The sequence below is a fragment of the Serinus canaria genome, chromosome 3 (assembly GCF_022539315.1).
Source record: "Serinus canaria isolate serCan28SL12 chromosome 3, serCan2020, whole genome shotgun sequence".
Classification (NCBI taxonomy): Eukaryota; Metazoa; Chordata; class Aves; order Passeriformes; family Fringillidae; genus Serinus; species Serinus canaria.
Genome location: NC_066316.1, coordinates 56230757 through 56249800, shown reverse-complemented (window position 1 = coordinate 56249800; position 19044 = coordinate 56230757). Strand labels below are relative to the sequence as shown.

General features: G+C 38.8%; 1 protein-coding gene across 2 annotated transcripts in view; it reads left to right on the top strand.

Moving 5' to 3' along the window:
* Window positions 1–19044, top strand: part of PLEKHG1 (pleckstrin homology and RhoGEF domain containing G1) — a 124404-nt gene that overhangs the window by 18250 nt on the left and 87110 nt on the right. For both annotated transcript variants that reach the window (XM_050972357.1, XM_009095269.4), the window contains exon 3: window positions 18891–18965. In XM_050972357.1, the coding sequence (XP_050828314.1) occupies window positions 18917–18965 (49 nt within the window). In that variant the 5' untranslated portion in view covers window positions 18891–18916. The remainder of the gene's footprint in view (window positions 1–18890; window positions 18966–19044) is intronic.

Below are 19044 nucleotides of genomic sequence, written 5' to 3'. Positions count from 1 at the left end.
TTCCCTCCCAGAATTGTGTTTGTCAAACCACAGACATTTCAGCCCTCACTCCTTTCCTTCAGCTATGGCTGTAAACTGCACTTCCAGGGTAAATCCACCTGGATGATATTTGCTTTCCACATAATTTAAGAGTGTAAAGTTGCTTAGTAAAGATAGCTATATGTTTTGACTGTGATCAAACAGAGGTTAAGGTTTATTGGAGATGTAGATTCTAATTCTGTTTTCAAGGCAGAATAGAACACACTGTAGTAACGTAGTTATATTTATTTCTTTTATGTAGAAATAGATTTTTTTAGGAAAAATACCCTCCATGCATCACAGGTTTAAACACAAATGTTGCTTGTTTTGTGCTGGTATGAGAGTGAGTGGATATCTTTTAAAATACACAAAGCAGCCTTTTAACTAAGGAAAGGCATTGGACTTAATGAAATGTTACACTTGAGAAATTATTTTACAAGTCAAGCCGGTTAGGAATTTTTCAGACAAAAATATTTGTTGGAAAACAACGTTTTATTGAAAACAGAACATTTCACACAAGTGGTTTTTGAGAAAACTATCAGCAAGAGAAGTTTTTCAGATACAGGATTGTAAGAAAACCTGTTTCAGTTCCATGGAAAAATAACAATGTAACTCAAGTGAATAGTATCTCTCTGGAAAGCTCTGTCTCTATTTTTAATTGTACTTTGAATTAGTCCTTCAATGATCTCTAACTCTTTTTCACAAGGAACATGGCTATTTTCAAAATTCTACTTTTTATTTTTCCATTAAGTGGGGAAGATGGCTTCCTAGTTGATTCTAGTCTATTGATGTTCATTTTTGCAAATTGTTCCTATGGAAAAGAGTCTTCCATTGTTTTAATGCAAACTTGCTGACAAATGGCAGACGTGGCATGACTCAAGTCATGACAAATTATTTCCTCTGTTCTTTTTCATTCCCCATTTGACACGTATCAAAATCTGCTGGTGACTTATCAGCGAAGTTACGACTTACTCCAAATTCTTATAAATTTTATCTGTCCCATTTGTTGTTGTTGTTATTATTATAATTGGTCTAAACTGTGGTGCTTATGTAATAGGCACTGTAAGTGCCTGTCTCTTTACTGGATGTGCCAGAGTTGAGGGTTTATTAATCTTCAGGGTGAAGTAAAGCCTTTCAAAAGACTGTGCTATCAGAGTAGACAGCTTTTGATCAAGTGGGTTGCAGGATAATTCAGCAATGCTTGTGCCAAATCTGTCTAGGATCTAAACCAAAAATACAGAATTTTTGTGTTTATTTTGGGAATAGGTTCGTAGTTGTACGTTTGCCTTGTACAGCAATATTTATGAGAAATGACATTGAAGTGGACTTTAAACAGCACATTATAATATAAAATGTTCCTGCGTCTCTGAAGCACATCTGGTAATGCAAGATGTAAAGCTATTAATTTGGTCAGGACAATGAGTTCTTTATGTATTGGGGCTAGCCCATTGAAATGAGTTTGCTCGTGAATTAATGATGATGGAGGGTGGGGAATTTGGAGTAATGACCATCTGCTGGGTTGTTGATGTCCAGCAGGCTTTAAGAGACAGAGTGACGCCTGTGGTAACATGCTTGGGCAAATCCTAATTTCTGTATTGTTACTAAGCATAGAACAAGGAAACAAAAGCTGGATGAAACTGTAAAATTTAGGTAATTTTTGCGTGAGTGAGAGGACTATCTTCCAAGGGTTGAAGCATACTATTATTCTCCATTCCTGAGAACAGCTTGGTTTGATTCCCCCACCAGCCAGGAGAGATGAGAGGCAAAAACCTCTAATGCTTTTTGCTCAATGGGCTGGAGGAGCCCCACACAAGTGCTGTTGTGCTTCATCTCCTGTGGTGCAACAGTGCATATGTGATAAACTGAGTCCCCAGCTCTTCATCCCTGTTGCTATTCATTCCATGTACTTAAATGGTTTCCCAAGATGTAGTTTACCTGCCTGAAACTCTAATTCTCATCAAGCTCTTCTACAGCCTTTCTGCACTGAGAGTGGTGTACATTTCTTGAAACAGTCGAATCGTACTTTGTCTTACCCATACCTTTATGAGACATAAAGATACTTGTGTAAATTCTGTAGTGTAAATAACTGTATAAATGAGGGAGGCATGAAATTCCCCTGCACAAGTAATTTCCTTCCCTGCTTTCTTGGATATTAGTCTTCAAGGTAAGTGACATAAGCTGCTGCATGCTTGCTGGAAATGATTAGTAGCTGGGGGGTTTTCCTTAAAATGAACTGGCAGTACTAGTACAAAAATGCATGCTTCTTCCTGTATATGTGGAAAGCACAATGTAAACATACATCTATTTATAAGTAGGCATCATACAAATATCTTAATATCTCTATAGTATCATGCTTCCTGCCATTGATCTTTATGACTAAAAGTAAATAAGTTTTCCTTGATGATTCTTATATGTTAGTCTAGGATTGCAAACGTCTACTTCTAGAAATGCTGCTCACGGTAGATATCTTGAAGATTACAGCATCCATGGTGTTCTGATATGATTGGATGGGGTATTTTTGAAGTGTATTTCATACTCTATATGAAGTGTTGGTTTGGATGTAGGGTTTTCCCTGCAGTCTGCAGTAGCAGGCCCCCAGATAGGAATAGGTGGAGTGCAGCCTTCTTGGAGGTGGCACCAGTATCCCAGAGGAAAAGTGGAATGTAAAGCACTACCCAGTAATCAGGCACGGGGGGACCTGTGGGCCATCTTCTTCAGGCTCTGCATTTGTAGAGCATTCAAGTGCTCTTCCCAAGAGATTTCTTTTCCTTTATTGCAGCTAAAAGTTTGATAATCTTTTTTTCATTTGGTATCTTCTTATAATCTTGCTAAGTGTGCACTCTGATGGATCAGTTAAAGTAGATCTTTGATGGAGTTCTTGCAGGGTAGAAAAAGAGCAAAACTGAAAAAAAAAAAAAGCAGAACATGTATGTGGTTGAAATGTACTTTATTATCTATTTCCATGCTTTGGAATACATTCTTGAATTGGTAAAAGAAAAATATATTTTTCTAGTTACTTCTCTGAAAAGTTAGAGCAGTTCTCTTATTTCCTTAGAGAAATATGCTGAATCTTCAGCTTCAGAGATTTGAGGCTGGTAGTTACAGGTAATCTGTTTTAGCTAGTAACTTTTGTAACAAATTAATTAATTGAATAGTTAAGTTTCTTTGTAAATTTTGCTGACAGTTAACTTTGGAAAAAGACAAAATAAATGTAGACATACTATAAAGGTTATGCTAATTCAACCCATCTGAGTTTACATGATTCAAACTTCATTCCTGAGTTTTGTAGTTTTGTTTTTGAGGGTTTTTTGCCTGTTTGGTAGTAAGAACAATTTGAAAAAAATACCACATAGTTTACATGTTTTAAAATAGATCAAACTTTTTTTAAATTTAGGTGCAAAAACTCAAAGCTGTCAAAAATAACTGGTAATTTTGAAGTTTGGCAGTTGCCTTAATGTTTTCTATTGTTGCTTTTATTAAGTACCCTAGGTTCCTGTTTTCCACCAACTGGGGTAGATGCTAAAATGACTGAACAGTTTTTTGAAAAGTTTGGCCTTTGTTTTATAACTATGATTCATTGCAACTTCTTCCCAAACTTTAATAGTTTTTGCTTAAACTGTATTGCAGTTGTATTTAAAAAGAAAACCTGAAGCCCCCAAACCACAAAAAATTCCTTCCCATTAAGGATCTGCTTTACCTTTCATGCCAGCATTTGTGTGGTAATACCACAGAGATGCCAGACTTAAACTGGTGTATGGAACAGCCAAAAGAGGACTTTGCTTGCTACAGGAGTGCTGGGTGACTGCCCCTGAATTCTGCTTGTGCAAAAATCTCTTGCTCTGACACAGTGGAAGGAGGCATCCACCATTTGTTGGATACACAGGAGCTGAAAGTTGCACAGAGAGATCTCTGGAAGTACAGAGACAGAAACTTATGCTTGTTTTTGAAAGGTTTGTATCTGATCTGTTTTAAAGGTCAGGACTGAAAGGTGGAAGCAAATCCTGACCCAGTGGCATGTGCATAAGGGAAGAGGAGTTCAATTGCATGTAATTATGCTTTCTCCTCTGCAGACAGTATGGTTGTCTTTTTTCTTTCTTCTCTCCCTGTTGCGCCTTTTATGCCAGCGTGTGTTTTTCTGTCTCCAATCAGAGTTCTTTAAATCTTTGAAGTGTGTAATAATACACAATGAAGACAAAATTGTTCTAAACTATGTGTCAGTAAGTTTTTATGAGCATAGGTGGCCTGAGTGCTGTAAGGTTACACCTGTGTAAAATTCAGATGGGCCTAGGAGTGTTCCCAGGCCTGGGAGAAGATGGTCTGTGATGGTCACATGTGCTGGTGTGATGTTGGGAAATGACAACCTTCTCTACAGACAGTCTCCTGGCATGACTCAGTCCCTAGTGCAGTTCAGCCATCACTTGAGAGGTGGCTTTTGTGTACCCTGTTTGGGAGACTTGGATTATTCATTACCGCAGAAGTGTTATTCTGTCCCAGCTTGCTTTTGCACCCAGGAGCACTTTTTGGGCACATCTAATTCACTAATTAAGAATGGCCTTCATTTTTCTGATGCTGAAACCCTGCAATGTGACCTCAGCATTTATTCAGAATGACAGAATCTGCAGGCTGGTCCAGAAATCCCAGAAGTGTTTTCACTGTTGGGAAGATCAAGGGTCACGTTTTATTTGATGTCAGCACATCTTCTCAGTCAGCATTTCTCTGCAGATTTTTAGATCTCTGCTTGGGTAAGTTTGCTCTACAGAATTGCTATTGTTTATTTCAAAGTGAATGTCTGGATTGGCTGCTTTGTAGAGAGATATGGAGGAGTTTGGAACTGGGAAAGAGGAAACAGAAGAGTTTGGAACTGACTTGGCACTTGTTAAATTAATGTGCCTTGGTGGGTGAGCACATAGTGGTGACCATTGGGGAAAAAGTGATAGCTTGGTGGTACCTCTGGGAATACTACAAGGATGTGGGAACAGTGATGGGATGAGGAGCAGATCAAGTAACTGTCATCGAATTTAAAGGGAGCAAATGCTTCTTCCCCCTGCTCCTCTTGCCTAAATGCAGTAAAGCTTAGAGGGTTATAGAAATTAATTTGCTGATCAGATAGAGTGGTTCCCTGCTTTTTATGGTAATATGCATAGCTCTTAGAGTGTGTTTGAAATACAACAGGGACTTTTTTTCCTGTAGCCTCACTGAATAGGTTGGCATAATCTCAGAGTGAGGCAGGGCCAGGTGGTTTCCTCACTCTGCTGTGCCTCTTGCTGGGTTAAGTGAGAACCTGGTGTTGTTAGTATGCACTCTGTGTGCCCGTGTTCCTCAGAGGACAAAATGTGGGCTAGGCAGCAAGAATGGAAGAGCTGGGGTTTTTATGTACTAAGGATGGTATTACATAACTTGAAACAGCATTATTGGAATACCTCTGTGTCGTTTCAGTAGATCAGTGCTTAATGTTTGAATGAAACATTGAGGTTTATAAATGGTTAGTTGTGTGTCTTGGCAGTGCTTTAGATTTGTTCCCCAGTTACTAAACTCAGAAGGGTGTTTTGCAGAAAGTTCACATAAGTTATTTCTTCCCTTAAAAGTGGAAGAAAAGGAACTTTCATCTGAATTCACCGGGCTTAGCTCTGAGAATTCAAAAGGCTTTGGAAACTGGCTGAAGCTCTTGGTACTGACTTGAGTAATATCCCTTTGAATATTTACTTTAATCAAGCCTATTTAGAGATTCCCACTCACACCCTGTCCTCATTTTTGTTGGTTTCCAGTACTAGATCAAATGACCAATGAAATACAAAGCTGTTTTCTTAAAAATAGATTCTTCTGGAGTTGTCAGTGGTATTGCTATAGCTGGATTTTGTTATTTTAGCACATAATAGGTATTTCTTTGTTTCTGTGTTTGAAAGATAAGTCCAAGTTATTTATTTTGTTTTCTGAGAAGGTGAATGAAGTATCAAAGCCCACAATGGCTCAGATACCATGCAGTTCTTGAGAATTACTTATAAACAACTGATTGATCAAACCATGTCTCTTAGACTGATGTAGAAAGGAGAAAAACATTCATCTGAAGGAAATCGCCTTTCCAGTACTCTTAAGTCATGGTATTTTTTTCCCCATGTGTTTTTTCTGAATGGAAGTAATATTTTGGTCAGAGGCCAGTGAAGGTTTGCATTTGGCGATTCAATGTTTACTAAGAAAGTTGGCTCTTCTGGGAAAGAATAGTGGAGATAAGAGGCTTTATGTTATTATATAGGAGTTTCCATGTCTAGAGAATACAGCATTTTAGCCCAAAAGAAATGTTCTTTCAGCAGCTTGTCACCTGCTTCTGTCAAAATGGTCATTCAGATTCCTTCAGAAATTCTGTCAGTTTAAAGATTGTTGCTATAAGTGGTTTCCCTTTTACCAGTTTTAGTCTCCTAGACTCTATACTTGTGCTGATCAAGTACAAGTGCTGAAATAATTTCCATTTCTAGTCCTATTTCATCTAATATTCCCTATTCTTTATAATCAGTAAGTTTAATGACTATATAAATGCATGTGCTCTGTCAGAGATGAAGCATGAATGTAATTTGAAACTGTAGTTTTCCTATGCTCTGCCTATGCAATTCAGTGCCACAGAAGCCAGTTGGACTCTGCCTGCAGTTACAGAACTCTGAATTGAGGACATACTTTTCAAAGCTAATATACAGCAAGAGGGCTCTGGCTTCTCCATCCCAACTACTTACAGTGTTCTGTAGAGAACTGCAGGCTTTGGCTCTAGAAAGCATGCTGTTTGCAAGCCGTGCTTCAACAGTTGCACTCTGGAGTGGCTTGATAAATAATGGAGTGTTTTTACAGGAAATGTCCCAATCTGAGTTATGAGGCCATTCATTTGGGGAAATTGCAAGGGAATGTACTCAATGCTGTTAGCTTGTCTCTTATTAATTTCCTCTTTTTTAACATGTGTGCACAGTGTGTATATAAATATGTATACATATATACACATAGGTGTATGTATTCCCAAAGCAGGGAGAAGGAAAAGCTGGAACATGAAAGGGTCCTACAGTCAGCTGCCTGAGCCAGGGCTGGGGGGCTGCCAGGTTCGACAGCGTTCAGAGCCTGGAATATGTCAGGGCTCAGAAAGCTTTAACTGTTGACTCTTTTATGTGATTTGCTGTGTTGTTTCCTAATGTTTCATACTCTGTGATGAAAACAAAAACCCAGAATTTTCATTAATGATACTTTACTGCAGTCAGAAAGTTAGATGGACTTCTTCTGACGGCTGTGGGTGAAAAACCCGCAACAAACGTGTTTCAGAGGGCACGCCTAAGTAGTTATGCGTGGCTGTACTTTGGCTAGCCACTCAAATGACAATTTCTGGAAAAGCCAACTGAGTATAACTTGTCTAATAATTATAAAGTCTACGTCTAAACCTCTCATTTCAGCAGTAATGCCATACTCAGGCAATTGCAGTTGAAGGAGACACACAAATGGGCTTTGAGGGAGCCCGTTCTCCTCGTGGTGAATCTGTGTCTGTGTCTTTCCTTATAAATGTAACGGTGCCACTGTGTGTCATGGAGACAAAACTAATGAAGGGTCCGCATATAAAGCAATAATTATCCATTATTCTGGTTTTAAGTAGGCTTCCCCTCCATGAACATTCCCCTTGTCAGCAATGCCAAACCAAACATTCCTTTGTATCTTCTCCCCCCCCCCCCAACCCCACTTTAACTCTCCTAAAGAATTTGCACTTGAAGGGAAAAATATCATTCTCTTCTTTACTTGGAATTAACATTGTTTAGAAAAAATTTTTAGAAAGTAAACTGACTTTCTGAACAGTGCTGACATTTTTGTCTGTCATCAATATGACCTTATTCTGGAAGTTCTATGGTTTTCTTTTACAATGAGGTCTGAAGTTATTTCTTTGAAAATTTGCAGTGAATCCAAACATATTACAAGTATTTTACAGAACAGGTGTAGCAACCTAATTGGAGTTGATGCATACTAATTTCTCTGCTGTTAGCCAAATTGGAAGAAAAACAGCACTGCTTTTGAAAAATACTGCGCATGAGAGGATAAATTTGTGATTTTAATTTGGTGCAGAACAGCATTTTGTGGTTTGCTGTTTTTTGGTTTGTTTTTATTTTGGGGGGTGGGGAGGAGCTTTCAGAAATTTATTTAAGTGCACAGAAGAAATACCCCTGAAACAGCTGATTTTGAATAGTACTTTTCTGTATTTATACCCTTGAAAAGCATTGGGCTGTTCTGTAATCTTGGAGTATTTGCTTTTGGATGCACCTTATCTCTGTCAAGTTGTCAGGGTTTACACTGCGTACTGATTATGTGAGTTGAGGAAGATGTCATTCCCTATCTCAGTGCCTTGACTTTGGCCCTATAGAGTTTAAACACGTACAAATTTCATTCTTGCCAAAGATAATAGCTTTCTACTGACCTTGACTGTAAGGAATTTCTCTGTAAGAGGGCTATGAAGTTTTAATTTAAAATGAAGCAAGTCCCAGAAAAACCTTCATTATTATCATGGTCCTCTGATTTCAAGAGAAGCTACCCTGCGTAATAGACTCAGCCTGATGTCCTTACTTAGCAGATGGCAATGCTGTTTCCTTTCTTCTGATGAGTAAGTGTGACAAAGTTAGTGAACTTTAGTTGAGTGTCAAGAAACTTCCTGAAACAGAAATGAAAAATATAGAAAGGAAGTGTCAGAGGGTGAAACACCTGCAGATGTGTTAAGATTGTTTCTACCATCGTTAGATCCAATTCTTCAGCTGTATTGGGATTCACTGGTATGTTATCCATGACTGTAATATTTATTCAGCACATAGGACTGGCTTCAAGTTAATTTAAGGCTTTGCATATTGTAGTTTATTTTCACTGTTACTTGACTTGTTTGCTGTAATTGGATTCCTTGGGCTCCAACAACAGCTTTGCTTCCTTGCAGCCTGTTTTGATTTTATTTCTTCCATGAAATGATGCACTTGCCCATCAGTGGTCTTTTCCAAGAGGATGTTTAGTGATACCCCAAGCACAGGCATCACATAAAAAGAGAAGTGTCTTTTAAAGTGCTACACAATCTGTCTAATAGAAAATGCAATTTGGAGGAGGCTTACAGCCTGTAAAAGCAGGTACCAGGGGCTCTTTTCTGTACCTGCCAGATGCAAATCTGGAGGATTTTTTTCTTTGTTTTGCTTGATTTTTCTTGTATAAAAGAGAAATGGGAATAAAAAGCTGAATGTTCGGATGCTAGCTGGGTTATTGCTCATTTGCTTCTTTGGTTTTTTAATATCTGTGAGTGGAGTGGAGCAGGGCAGCAGCAGCAGTCCTTGTCTTTAACCTAAAGTCTTAAAACTGGAGTTGCTGAGCACAGGAGGCTTGAATATAAAAAAGACTAGAGTGGAGCAGAATGTGAAAAAGACTAAAGAAGGACTCTTTGCATGTGTGCATCCCTCTGATTGTTTATCAGCCCAATCAGCATCTCTTCTAATTGTACCAAAGTTCAGAGCTTTGAAAGGAATTTGAGTAATTCTCTGATAAACAATGCTGAAATTCTTTCCTCTTCAGTTTCCTTTTCTTAACCATGTGCACTATAAAGCAATTTCTGCTACTGAAGAAGTTTGACAGGTTCACATCCTGCTGTGGAATGTTTTGGAATTTTCTTTTTCTTCATTTATTCAGCCAAAACTTTTGGCCTGGTAGTGAGGTTTAAGCTCTGCAGCTCACTAGAATGAAATCCTAGAATGTCTTTGGTTGGAAGAGATCTTAAAGTTCATCTAGTTCCATCCTCCCTGCTACGGGCAGAGACACCTTCCACAAGACCAGGCTGCTCAGAGCTCCACCTAACCTGGCTTAAACAATTTCAGGCATGGGACATTGGCCACTTTTCAGGGCAACTCCTTCCAGTGCCTCGCCACTCACAGTAATAAATTAATCTAAACCTATTTCCTTTCAGTTTGAAGCCATTCTCTCTTGTCCTGTCACTACATGCTCTTGTAAAAAAGTCCCTCTCCAGCTTTCCCATAGGCCTGCTTCACATACTGGAAAGCCACAATCAGGTCACCCTGAAGTCTTTTCTTCTCCAGGCTGGAAAACCCCAACTGTCTCAGCTTTTCTTCTTAGGAGAGGTACTCCATCCCTATAATCAACTTGATGGCCCTTATCTGGACTTTCTTCAACAAAATACAAGACCTAATGCATTTGTAGTGGTATTTCTCTTGAGAAAGATGCAAGAAGAGGGGATGCTAGTGACCAGTCATGTAAATTAACAAAAAAAAAACACTTTAAACTTTATTTTCCCCCATCAAGTCTGAACATTTACCTGGAGTGTATAGCTGGAAGGGTGAATGGTGAGCTAGGCAGAAGTGTAGCTGTAAACCCAACATCCGGAGACTGCATTTAGGGTGACATGGTAAAAGGACTGTGTAAATTCTGAAGTCAGGTATTCTTTTCTGGCAGCTGTCAGGGTTCTGGCCATGGGTTTGGCTGTTATCACAATGTGAGGACTTGTACCCTGAAATCCTGTAGTCTCTTAAGTGCTGTAACTGGTCTATGTGCATAGACCAGTTACAGCACTAAAGAGACTATGTGCTTTTTGTGCTGTTTCTGCACTTGGTGTATGTATTACTGAAGAGTCACAAATTAATGGTGCTGGAAATAAGCTCTTGTAATAAAGAAAATGTTGAACTGTGAGTTCTGGTCTATGTTGAGGCATTTGGGTTTTTTTAAAATAGGTTTGTTTCAAATTCAGTTGTGTGGCCCTAATTAGCACTTAACAGTAGAAGTACTATTATCTGAAAAATGAAATCAGGAAGCAATGTAAGGAAAGCTCAGTTAAAAGATTTTATCTCTATCTTTCTAAGAGTCAATAAAGAAAACTATGCTGTTGGTTGGTCTTTGCAGAGTAACTACATGTAATGCATTATGTGGGGCTCTTAATTTGCTCAGAAAATGCTTTGCTTCGAATACATTGTGCGCTTCACTGTATGGTTGTTGAGTAGCAGATTTCTTTGAGTAGATGACAACAGTATTTTGTGATAACGATAGCTGTTCTTGGCAGCTGTGACTTGCTACTGCTGTACTCACAACGGTCTGTGCTGGGACTTGCCTCTAAGTCCCTAAATATCTCGGGACTGACCTGCTTATCCTGCTTTTCCTTGGTTTTCATCAGTGTATGTCAGGCATGTCCTGTGCTGAGCCACTTAGTACCTAAGTCTGTCTGTTTTCTCAAGCTTAGATTCAAAAGAAAGTGTCTGAAGTGACAGACATTCTGTATGTAAGTGAAACATGATCTTTTGATGGATTTTTTTTCTTTTGTTCATGTGGGGGTTTTTAACTTTAATGAAGAGCTGGAAGAGCTGCTGAGATTAACTACTGTACAAAGACATGAGAGAAAGCAGTATGTGTACATAATTTGAAAAATGCCCGGTGCTTTACAAAATAATTCTGTTCATTCTGGTTATAGGGAGTTTTGAAATAAGCAAGAGGTGATATAGCAGCTTAGCTGTCAGGCTACCCACCCTCAAATCCAGACTCGAGCGATAGGCACGACGACTCAGAATGATTTTTACCCCTCGCCCGACACGCTGACCAGGAGGGCGAGACAGGCTCTGCTGCAGGCGCTGTTCTGTCTCCCCTTGGAGCAGCGGCGTGCGGCATCGGGCGGAGCAGCGGCGAGTGCCACCTGCGGGAGCTGCGCTGGAAGCGGTGCCCGGCGGCTCCGAGCATCCCGGCAAGGATGCGCTGCCGCCGCTGCCCGGCGCCGCGCACGGAGCGACGCCTTGGGTGGTTTTCTGTCAGCGTTGTGCAGCGCAGCGTGATTCCTTGTCGTCTTGGGCAAAGCTGCGTGTGCAATAGAGAACGTGCGAAGAAATATTTTCAAAAGTACTCGTTAGTGGTTCATTTTTACAGGAAGAGAAATAGCAATGGTTAGTTATACTAAGGAATTTCCTACAAACTGCACTGAGATTGTTTGAGTTTGAAACACAGTGCTTCTGCTGAGCTGAGAAACTACTATGATTAGCACAGAGTTAATAATACATGCAGGAAATACATACATTTCACCAATTAAAGCGGATGTCTTTCTGCTTAGGCTTTGAGCATATGCTTCACAAGGGTATTTGGGGGGTGTCAGTCAACGTTTTGATCCCTCTTCCTCCTCCCACAAGACCCTGTGGGGAGTTTTCCTCTTTGTTTCACTTGGCATAGAAGCAGCATATGCTGTTTTAAGTAGGGAGCCTTGCAATGTGGTTGGACACAGACCAAAAGCTGAGTATGGCTCATCTCTTCTAGAAGTTCTATACAAAGTTTGAAGGAGAAAATATTGTGTCACATGCCCTTCTAGACCTCATATCCAGCGTTACTTTGTAAAAACACACTGTCGTGCCTTGCAGACTGAAACATGGTGATTAGCTGCTGAACTTGATCTTTTAGTGGGTTTGGAAAGCCATGACCAAAACCTTGGAATAGTGCTGGGAATGGATTCAAAAGTTGGAGAGAAGGGAGGAGGAAGAAGACATACGCGTAGCAGTTAAACCACAGAGGAGCCAGGCAGCTCATTCCTTACATTAGAACATTTCTGATGATTTTCACATTCAAGCACTGTGAATTACAGTAAACAAGAATGAAAGTGACAAAGGGTTTCTGTGATTTGGACTTCGCCTGCTGGCAAAAAGTTAAGTATTTTGGATTGGAGCCACAGTATGGATGATTAGCTCCAGAAACTAGGCAGAGGATGCTGTAGATTAAATCTGTTTTGAAGAAGTGGGCAAGAGGGTAATGATACTGTGACTTTTGTCAATGGGCAAGTGTGTAAAGGGGGTTTTGCTCCTTCTTGCCAATATAGATCAGAGGGTCTTGTTTGGACCAGCTCATCTCTTGCCACATTTGTCTTAAGTGTCACAGTTACTGCCTTTCTGTGGAAAAGAAAGTGAAAGGATGACACGGTTTGGGAATATCAGCAAAATCTGTAGCATCTTACCAAAAAAACCCAAACTCCAGCAAAATCCCTCAAAGCTGGAACATTTTGGTATGTGTTGATGTGCAGGGGTGAAAAGACTGGAAGATTTTTGTGGGACATTGTTGTAGAAGGGAAGCTGTAACTCACAGCCACCTCCAGAGTACTGCTGGAAGGGAATGAAAGGAGCCATTAGAATTCTGTGCAAATTTTGAAGGAATAGCTATGAACTTGAAATAACATTTGAATCTTAAACAGGTACTGCCATATTACTTTGGAAGGCTGAGGGGTGGTGGTGAACAGGAGCAGAAATGAGGGCTTGTTTTATATCCTCATAACTGCTATCCCTTAGGGTTATGTTATTTAGGGTTTCATTCAGTGTCACTTCTTGGTTCATGTGAAAGAACTGTGTTAGTGTTAGCATTTAAACTTGTTTTATGCTTTATGTGACCTGGGATCAAAGCTATTCTCGTGGGGTTTAGAGCAGCAGTGCATCTGCTCCAGAAGGGATTTTGTAGGCAAACAAATGGCAAAAACTAGATCAGGGACAGATGTCCTTATTCTCTAACAAATATAATATCAGTGTTTAACGCTCAGATGTCAGAGTCTGAGTGTGTTGAAAGTATGAATTTTACCGTAGCCATCCTTGGAGTTTGGAGTTCATTGTGAAACCTGATAATGTGAGTGCTGGTTTTGGGGTTCTGTGACTTGTTTTGCATTCAGAAATACAATATCCAGTACCATTCATCCAAGAATGGTGGCTGTGCAGGCTGTCTCTGGGCATCTAATTGTCCTATAAGTTTACAAATATTTCATGTCAAAAAAACTACTAATATCTATTTTATTTCTACCCCTCTTGCACCTTTTTTTTTTTATTGCAGCAGAAAGAACTCATCTAGATAGTGTTTAAAAAATACACCAACAGCTGTGTTGACAGCACAGTATGTAATGTAGAATTTCAGGACTTCAGTTGTTTTACATGTATTGATGTGTGTATAAAGCACTGACTGTTTAATCTGTAAAAGGCTGCATTTAAAATTGTAATAAAGTATTGTAAGGGAACATGTATCCTGATTGTGAATAAAGTGACCACAGCAGAATATTATATTAATGTTGATTGTGCCTGTGGAATCTGGGGGAGAAGTGCAGTGTCTGTCATTACAAAGTGACTGTATTTGGCAAGTTTTTTAAGAAATCCAACCAACTTTCTTGAATATGATCACTTCCAGCTATTTGTAACAGATGTAGACTAAGGGCCAGGGATTTGACACAAAAGAGGAGGGTCAGGTTAGATTTTGGTTAGTGATGATCATTGTTCAACATAAATACATAGCTGAGCTCCATAGTTACATCTGCAAACAGTCCTGTGACAAACAATGGTCTCTTTCAAGCCCCTGGATGCTTTTTTGAGAGTATAGAAATAAATTTTTCAAAGAGTGAAAGTAGAACAGAAGTCTTCTCTCCAATGGAAATTTGTCCATGAAACTTTAAAAGTGAAAATTGTGGTTAATAGTGATTTTGAATAGTTGAAAACCCTTACTGATGGTTTTCTTTTATTTGGATTTTTTTTTTTTTTGGCAAAGTGCAGTTAATTAAAGAGGCAAGGAATATATTTGTCTGTGAAACACAAGTAATCCGTATTTTTTGTGAGCATGATTTTTTAAAAGTATTTTTTAGCCACCCATGTACTATAAATTTGAATGTTTTACTAATTCATCTACAGCACACTATAGGCTTAGATGCTGTGTTTAACGGATCTTATGTTTTTCATAACGCTAAAGCTGATTTGCAGTTTTTAGCAGCTCAGGATTTTAAAGGCAAATCAATCTACTGGTAGGAACAAAAAATTTCTTGAACTAGGACCTCCCAGTATGCCTGTTTGGGTGGCCCTAGCTGATTATGGCCCATGAAAATGCATGGTCATACGTCTGACTGGTTTTGGTTGCTGTTAAAAGAATTTTGCTTAACTGAGCAATGTAAACAGTATAGCTGTGTTTATTCATAAATTATCAATGCATATGTATTTCAAGTTCTCTTACTAAGATGTTCTGTGAAAAAGTGCTCTAAGCAATAGGTAGCAGTTTTGACTGATGAATTCAAAAATATAGGGTACTTCATGGTCTACTAGAATAGCTGAGCCTGAGATTCAGAGAAAATTAAAACCATTCCAATAATTATATTGCAAAGAGTATTTAGAAGGGTCTGCCTGGAATGTTTTTATAAGGTACTTAAAAGCTTTAGGATACTACTGCTACTAAGATTGTATGGATAAGTGGAAATTATCTGTATAGAAAGTGAGCAAGCATTATTTCCTTTTACGTTTACTAGCAAGCTTGTACCCCAAATGCTGCTTTTTGACTGGAATTTGAGTCCAACTTGGCCTTACTGCAGAGAGAGGGAGATTTAGTTTCCTCATCTGATTAATAGTTTTTGTCAGAGATTTCCTTCCTAGATTAAAAGGAGGAATTTTATAAATAAAGGAATGCTCAACAGTGACTTCTATTTTTTTCAATAATTCAAAACTTGGTGTGTTGCAGAAAACAACAGCAGAGTTCTGTATTTCTTTTTTTTTTTAAGTTTTTTAGTATATTCTGCAATTTCTAGCAATAGCATGGAACTGGTTTGCATTAATGAGACAGAAAGGGGGAAAGGTATTTTTAACAATATACAGATTTGTGTACTTTTTAAAGAATTAATGAAATACTTTTCTGTGCCATGTTACTGGACCTCAGTTTTTAGGTGTGATGTTTTCAGTTGACAATGAATTGGAAAGGTCTGAAGACTGTGTCGTGTTTGCACCTGGTTGTACAATTCTGGCATAACTAATCTCCTGTAAGCTTTAGAAAAAGCAGCAACAAATTTCAGACTGTTTCATTACTGCAAACCATTACAGACAGTGACAAGAATATTTTGGGGAGAAAATTCTTTATGGAAAGGGTTTTTCAAGCATTGAAACAGGCTGGCCAGGGGAGAGGTGGAAATACCTGGAGATTAAAAGACACATAGGTGTGGCACTTGGGGACATGGCTTAGGGGTGGACTTGGCAGTGTCAGTTTAACAGCTGGACTCATGGATCTTGGAGGTGTGAGAGTTTTGAGACATTGTTCTGACAATGTACTTTTCTAGGCTCAGAGGCTGACTTTCTTTAAAGTGTTGTAGCTATGTTAAGCCCTTGCTATCATGTTTTGTAATGCAGAGCTGCTAAACTGGAAAGTCTGTAGAAAACCATTGTAGTTTTTAAACTGTAGTTTTAAAAATTGCCATGGATTATCCAAATGATCTATTGAGACAGAGTTGTTGCAGCAGTGGCAGGTCTGAACCTGTTCAATAAATACCTTGGTTTGTGTGCAGTAATTGAATGCAGCTTTCAAGTTACTATTCCATTATTAAAAATGACAAGGTCATTCAACGCCCATTTGAATCCCACTTGGTTTTGTACTGGGGAATGATAGGTCATATTCCATAGCAAGGGATAAGCACAGGAACTCCATTAAATTCAGATAAATGACTGTTGGGGTGTGTCTTACTTGTAGTAAAATAGCTTTCTGGTTTTGAGTTTAGATAACAGAAAAGCAAGGCTGTCACTTCCTTAGAAGGCCAAGTAGAAAAGGCTGGCCTACTTTAGACAAGGGAAGGTTTGACTTAGTATATAAAAATCAGGGCAGAAGAGGCAAGAAAAAAAGGTCTTTTTTTCTTGCTTGTATTTAGCACCTCTGCAAAATGTTAGTGAAGAAGCCCAAAATTATTTCTGAGACCAGTGATTTGTTTTCTTTTTATTGTCATTAATATCTCAGTAAGTGACTCTGTGAGCATTTTCATAGTGAAGTTTACTCAGCATATTTATTTCAAGTCTATGCAATTCAAACCAATATGTGGATATCTGTGTTTTTCCATTTTAACATTTTTCTGAATAGGTGATATTAAGTGATTTATTTAAAATTTAAATAAAATGGTTTTTGTATTTTAAAATTATTCACAGAAAGTAAATACAGTATTTATTGATGGAATTTCTCATTTCAAATATATTGTGTGATTAACTGGTTCCTGTCAACTTTACTGGTAAATCATTGGATAGCTGAAATTTGATTTATAAACCTGTGTAATGTTCAGAGAATATGTAGTGCATCATTGAATGCAGAGGGTTAGACATGAGCTTGCCAAGTTTTAGAATTAGTTGGTGTATTTGTTCTAGCCAACTGCTTAGTGATGATAAGCATAGATAATTAAATTTGAGTAATCTGTTTGAAGAACAAATTCACTTTTTAATTGTCTTGTGGAGAGCGGGTTCTGTTTTACAGCAGATTTATAAAGTAGTTTGGAGACCCCAAGGTTTTTATAGTTGTTTAAGCCTCTGTTGTGGTCACACTTGTTTGTTCAGTTTGTGGCACTGTCCAGCTGTGTTTTATGAACTCATAAACCCAGACCTTCAGGTGGATAAGCATTACAGCTATTAATTTGGAGGAGTTAGAGAAGATGTTTAGCTAGCTCACATCTTCAGTATGTGTACTGTTGTGTGGATGAAACACATATGTTAAGGACAAAGTAATTCCTGAGTAAGACATGGTGGATTTTATCTTGAGTAGACATTAATTGGCTGATCTAGAAAATCATATAGAAAATCTAGCAGAATTTCCATCAGCTAAATAGAAATTAATTTCTACCCTAAGAAGTGCTAGTGGATTGTAGCTTCACGTGTGTCTAATGTTTCTAAGTATTTTACATATTTGTGAATTAAATATGACACATATACTTGCTCTGGATAACACACCTGAAATACTATTTTATGACTTTAACAGCTTAAGAAATCCTACAAATTTTGTATGGCTTGGTTGTAAAGTAAACCTAAGCTCTTTATTGGACATTAGGGCAGAAATGTTTTCATTTTATGTCTGAGGATAGGATTCAAAACAAGCTATGTGAATTTGAAAGCCAAGTAATTTAAGAAGGGAGGAAAAAAGGGCCATTTATTTGAGTTCAGTCTCATTTATGCTGCAGGGTTATCCAGGGAGGTCTCCAATAACTCTGGATCTGATGGCTGTCTTGAAAACTGTATGCCAAATCTTCAAAATTCATTAGGAATTAGGGCTGTAATGTGAATACTTCTGATGCTGTGCACTCTGTACAGTGCTGTACACATCACTGAACTGTGTGAATTGTCAGCTGAGGTGAAGTCCCATTTGGCACACAAACTCCATCAGACAGAGAATCATCCTTGTTCTGATTTGTCTGGTCTTGGTGCATCTTGTCCGATCTTGAGACTATGATTATGTAAAATGGAGTGTCAGCATTGCTGGTGATGGGAAAGTATTCAAAGGTGCTGGAAGGAGGATACAAAATCCCAGCCAGTGTGTGGTGGCCAGATGTTGACCGCTGGCCAGTACTGCAGAGGGTACATAAGGTTGCTGTAAGAGGAGATGTGTTCACTGCCTTCCTGAGAAGCCTTTTCTTCTCTGCCCGCTGCTGTGCTGGAAGAAATGTTGGTGCTCTACAGTGCAGTAAAGCTTTAAGTTAGTGGGATTTTCTGTTTGATGCAGGCTGCTGTGACCCTCCAGATGGTCACTACATGGTTAACTTCATCAGTACCTGAGTGTAAGCAGCTCTTCCATCCCAGTTCATAGACCTCTCACTCGAAATTAACTGAGGCAGAAAAATGTGTAAAATCAAAGGCAGAAGTGCACCAGATGTAATTAGTGCTCTCAGTATGAGAGGGTCCTTTTGTGCCTGCCTACCTGGTAGAACATCCGACTGAGAGCCTCCTGAATGGTATTGCAGTTAATCCTGAGAGAAGTTTGTCTGTTTACACTTCTTACACAGACACAGAAGCAATGAAAGCTGAAAACCCATCCTTCACAGGGGCTGTGGAGTAGGGGAGTGTGTTACTGGAACGTGCTGGTTTTGATGGAGAACTCTTCCTTTCCTTTGTGTCTATTAGGTTCTACTAAGCCTGTGTCTGCAGAGATGCCAGATAAAACACCAGGTGCTACAGAGCCTGTGCCCAGAAGTGAAGGTTAGTAGTTTTCTTCCATTCTTTTGTCTGTTGAAAAAAATAAAAAAAGTGTTTGGATTCTGTGAAGAATTTTTTGACG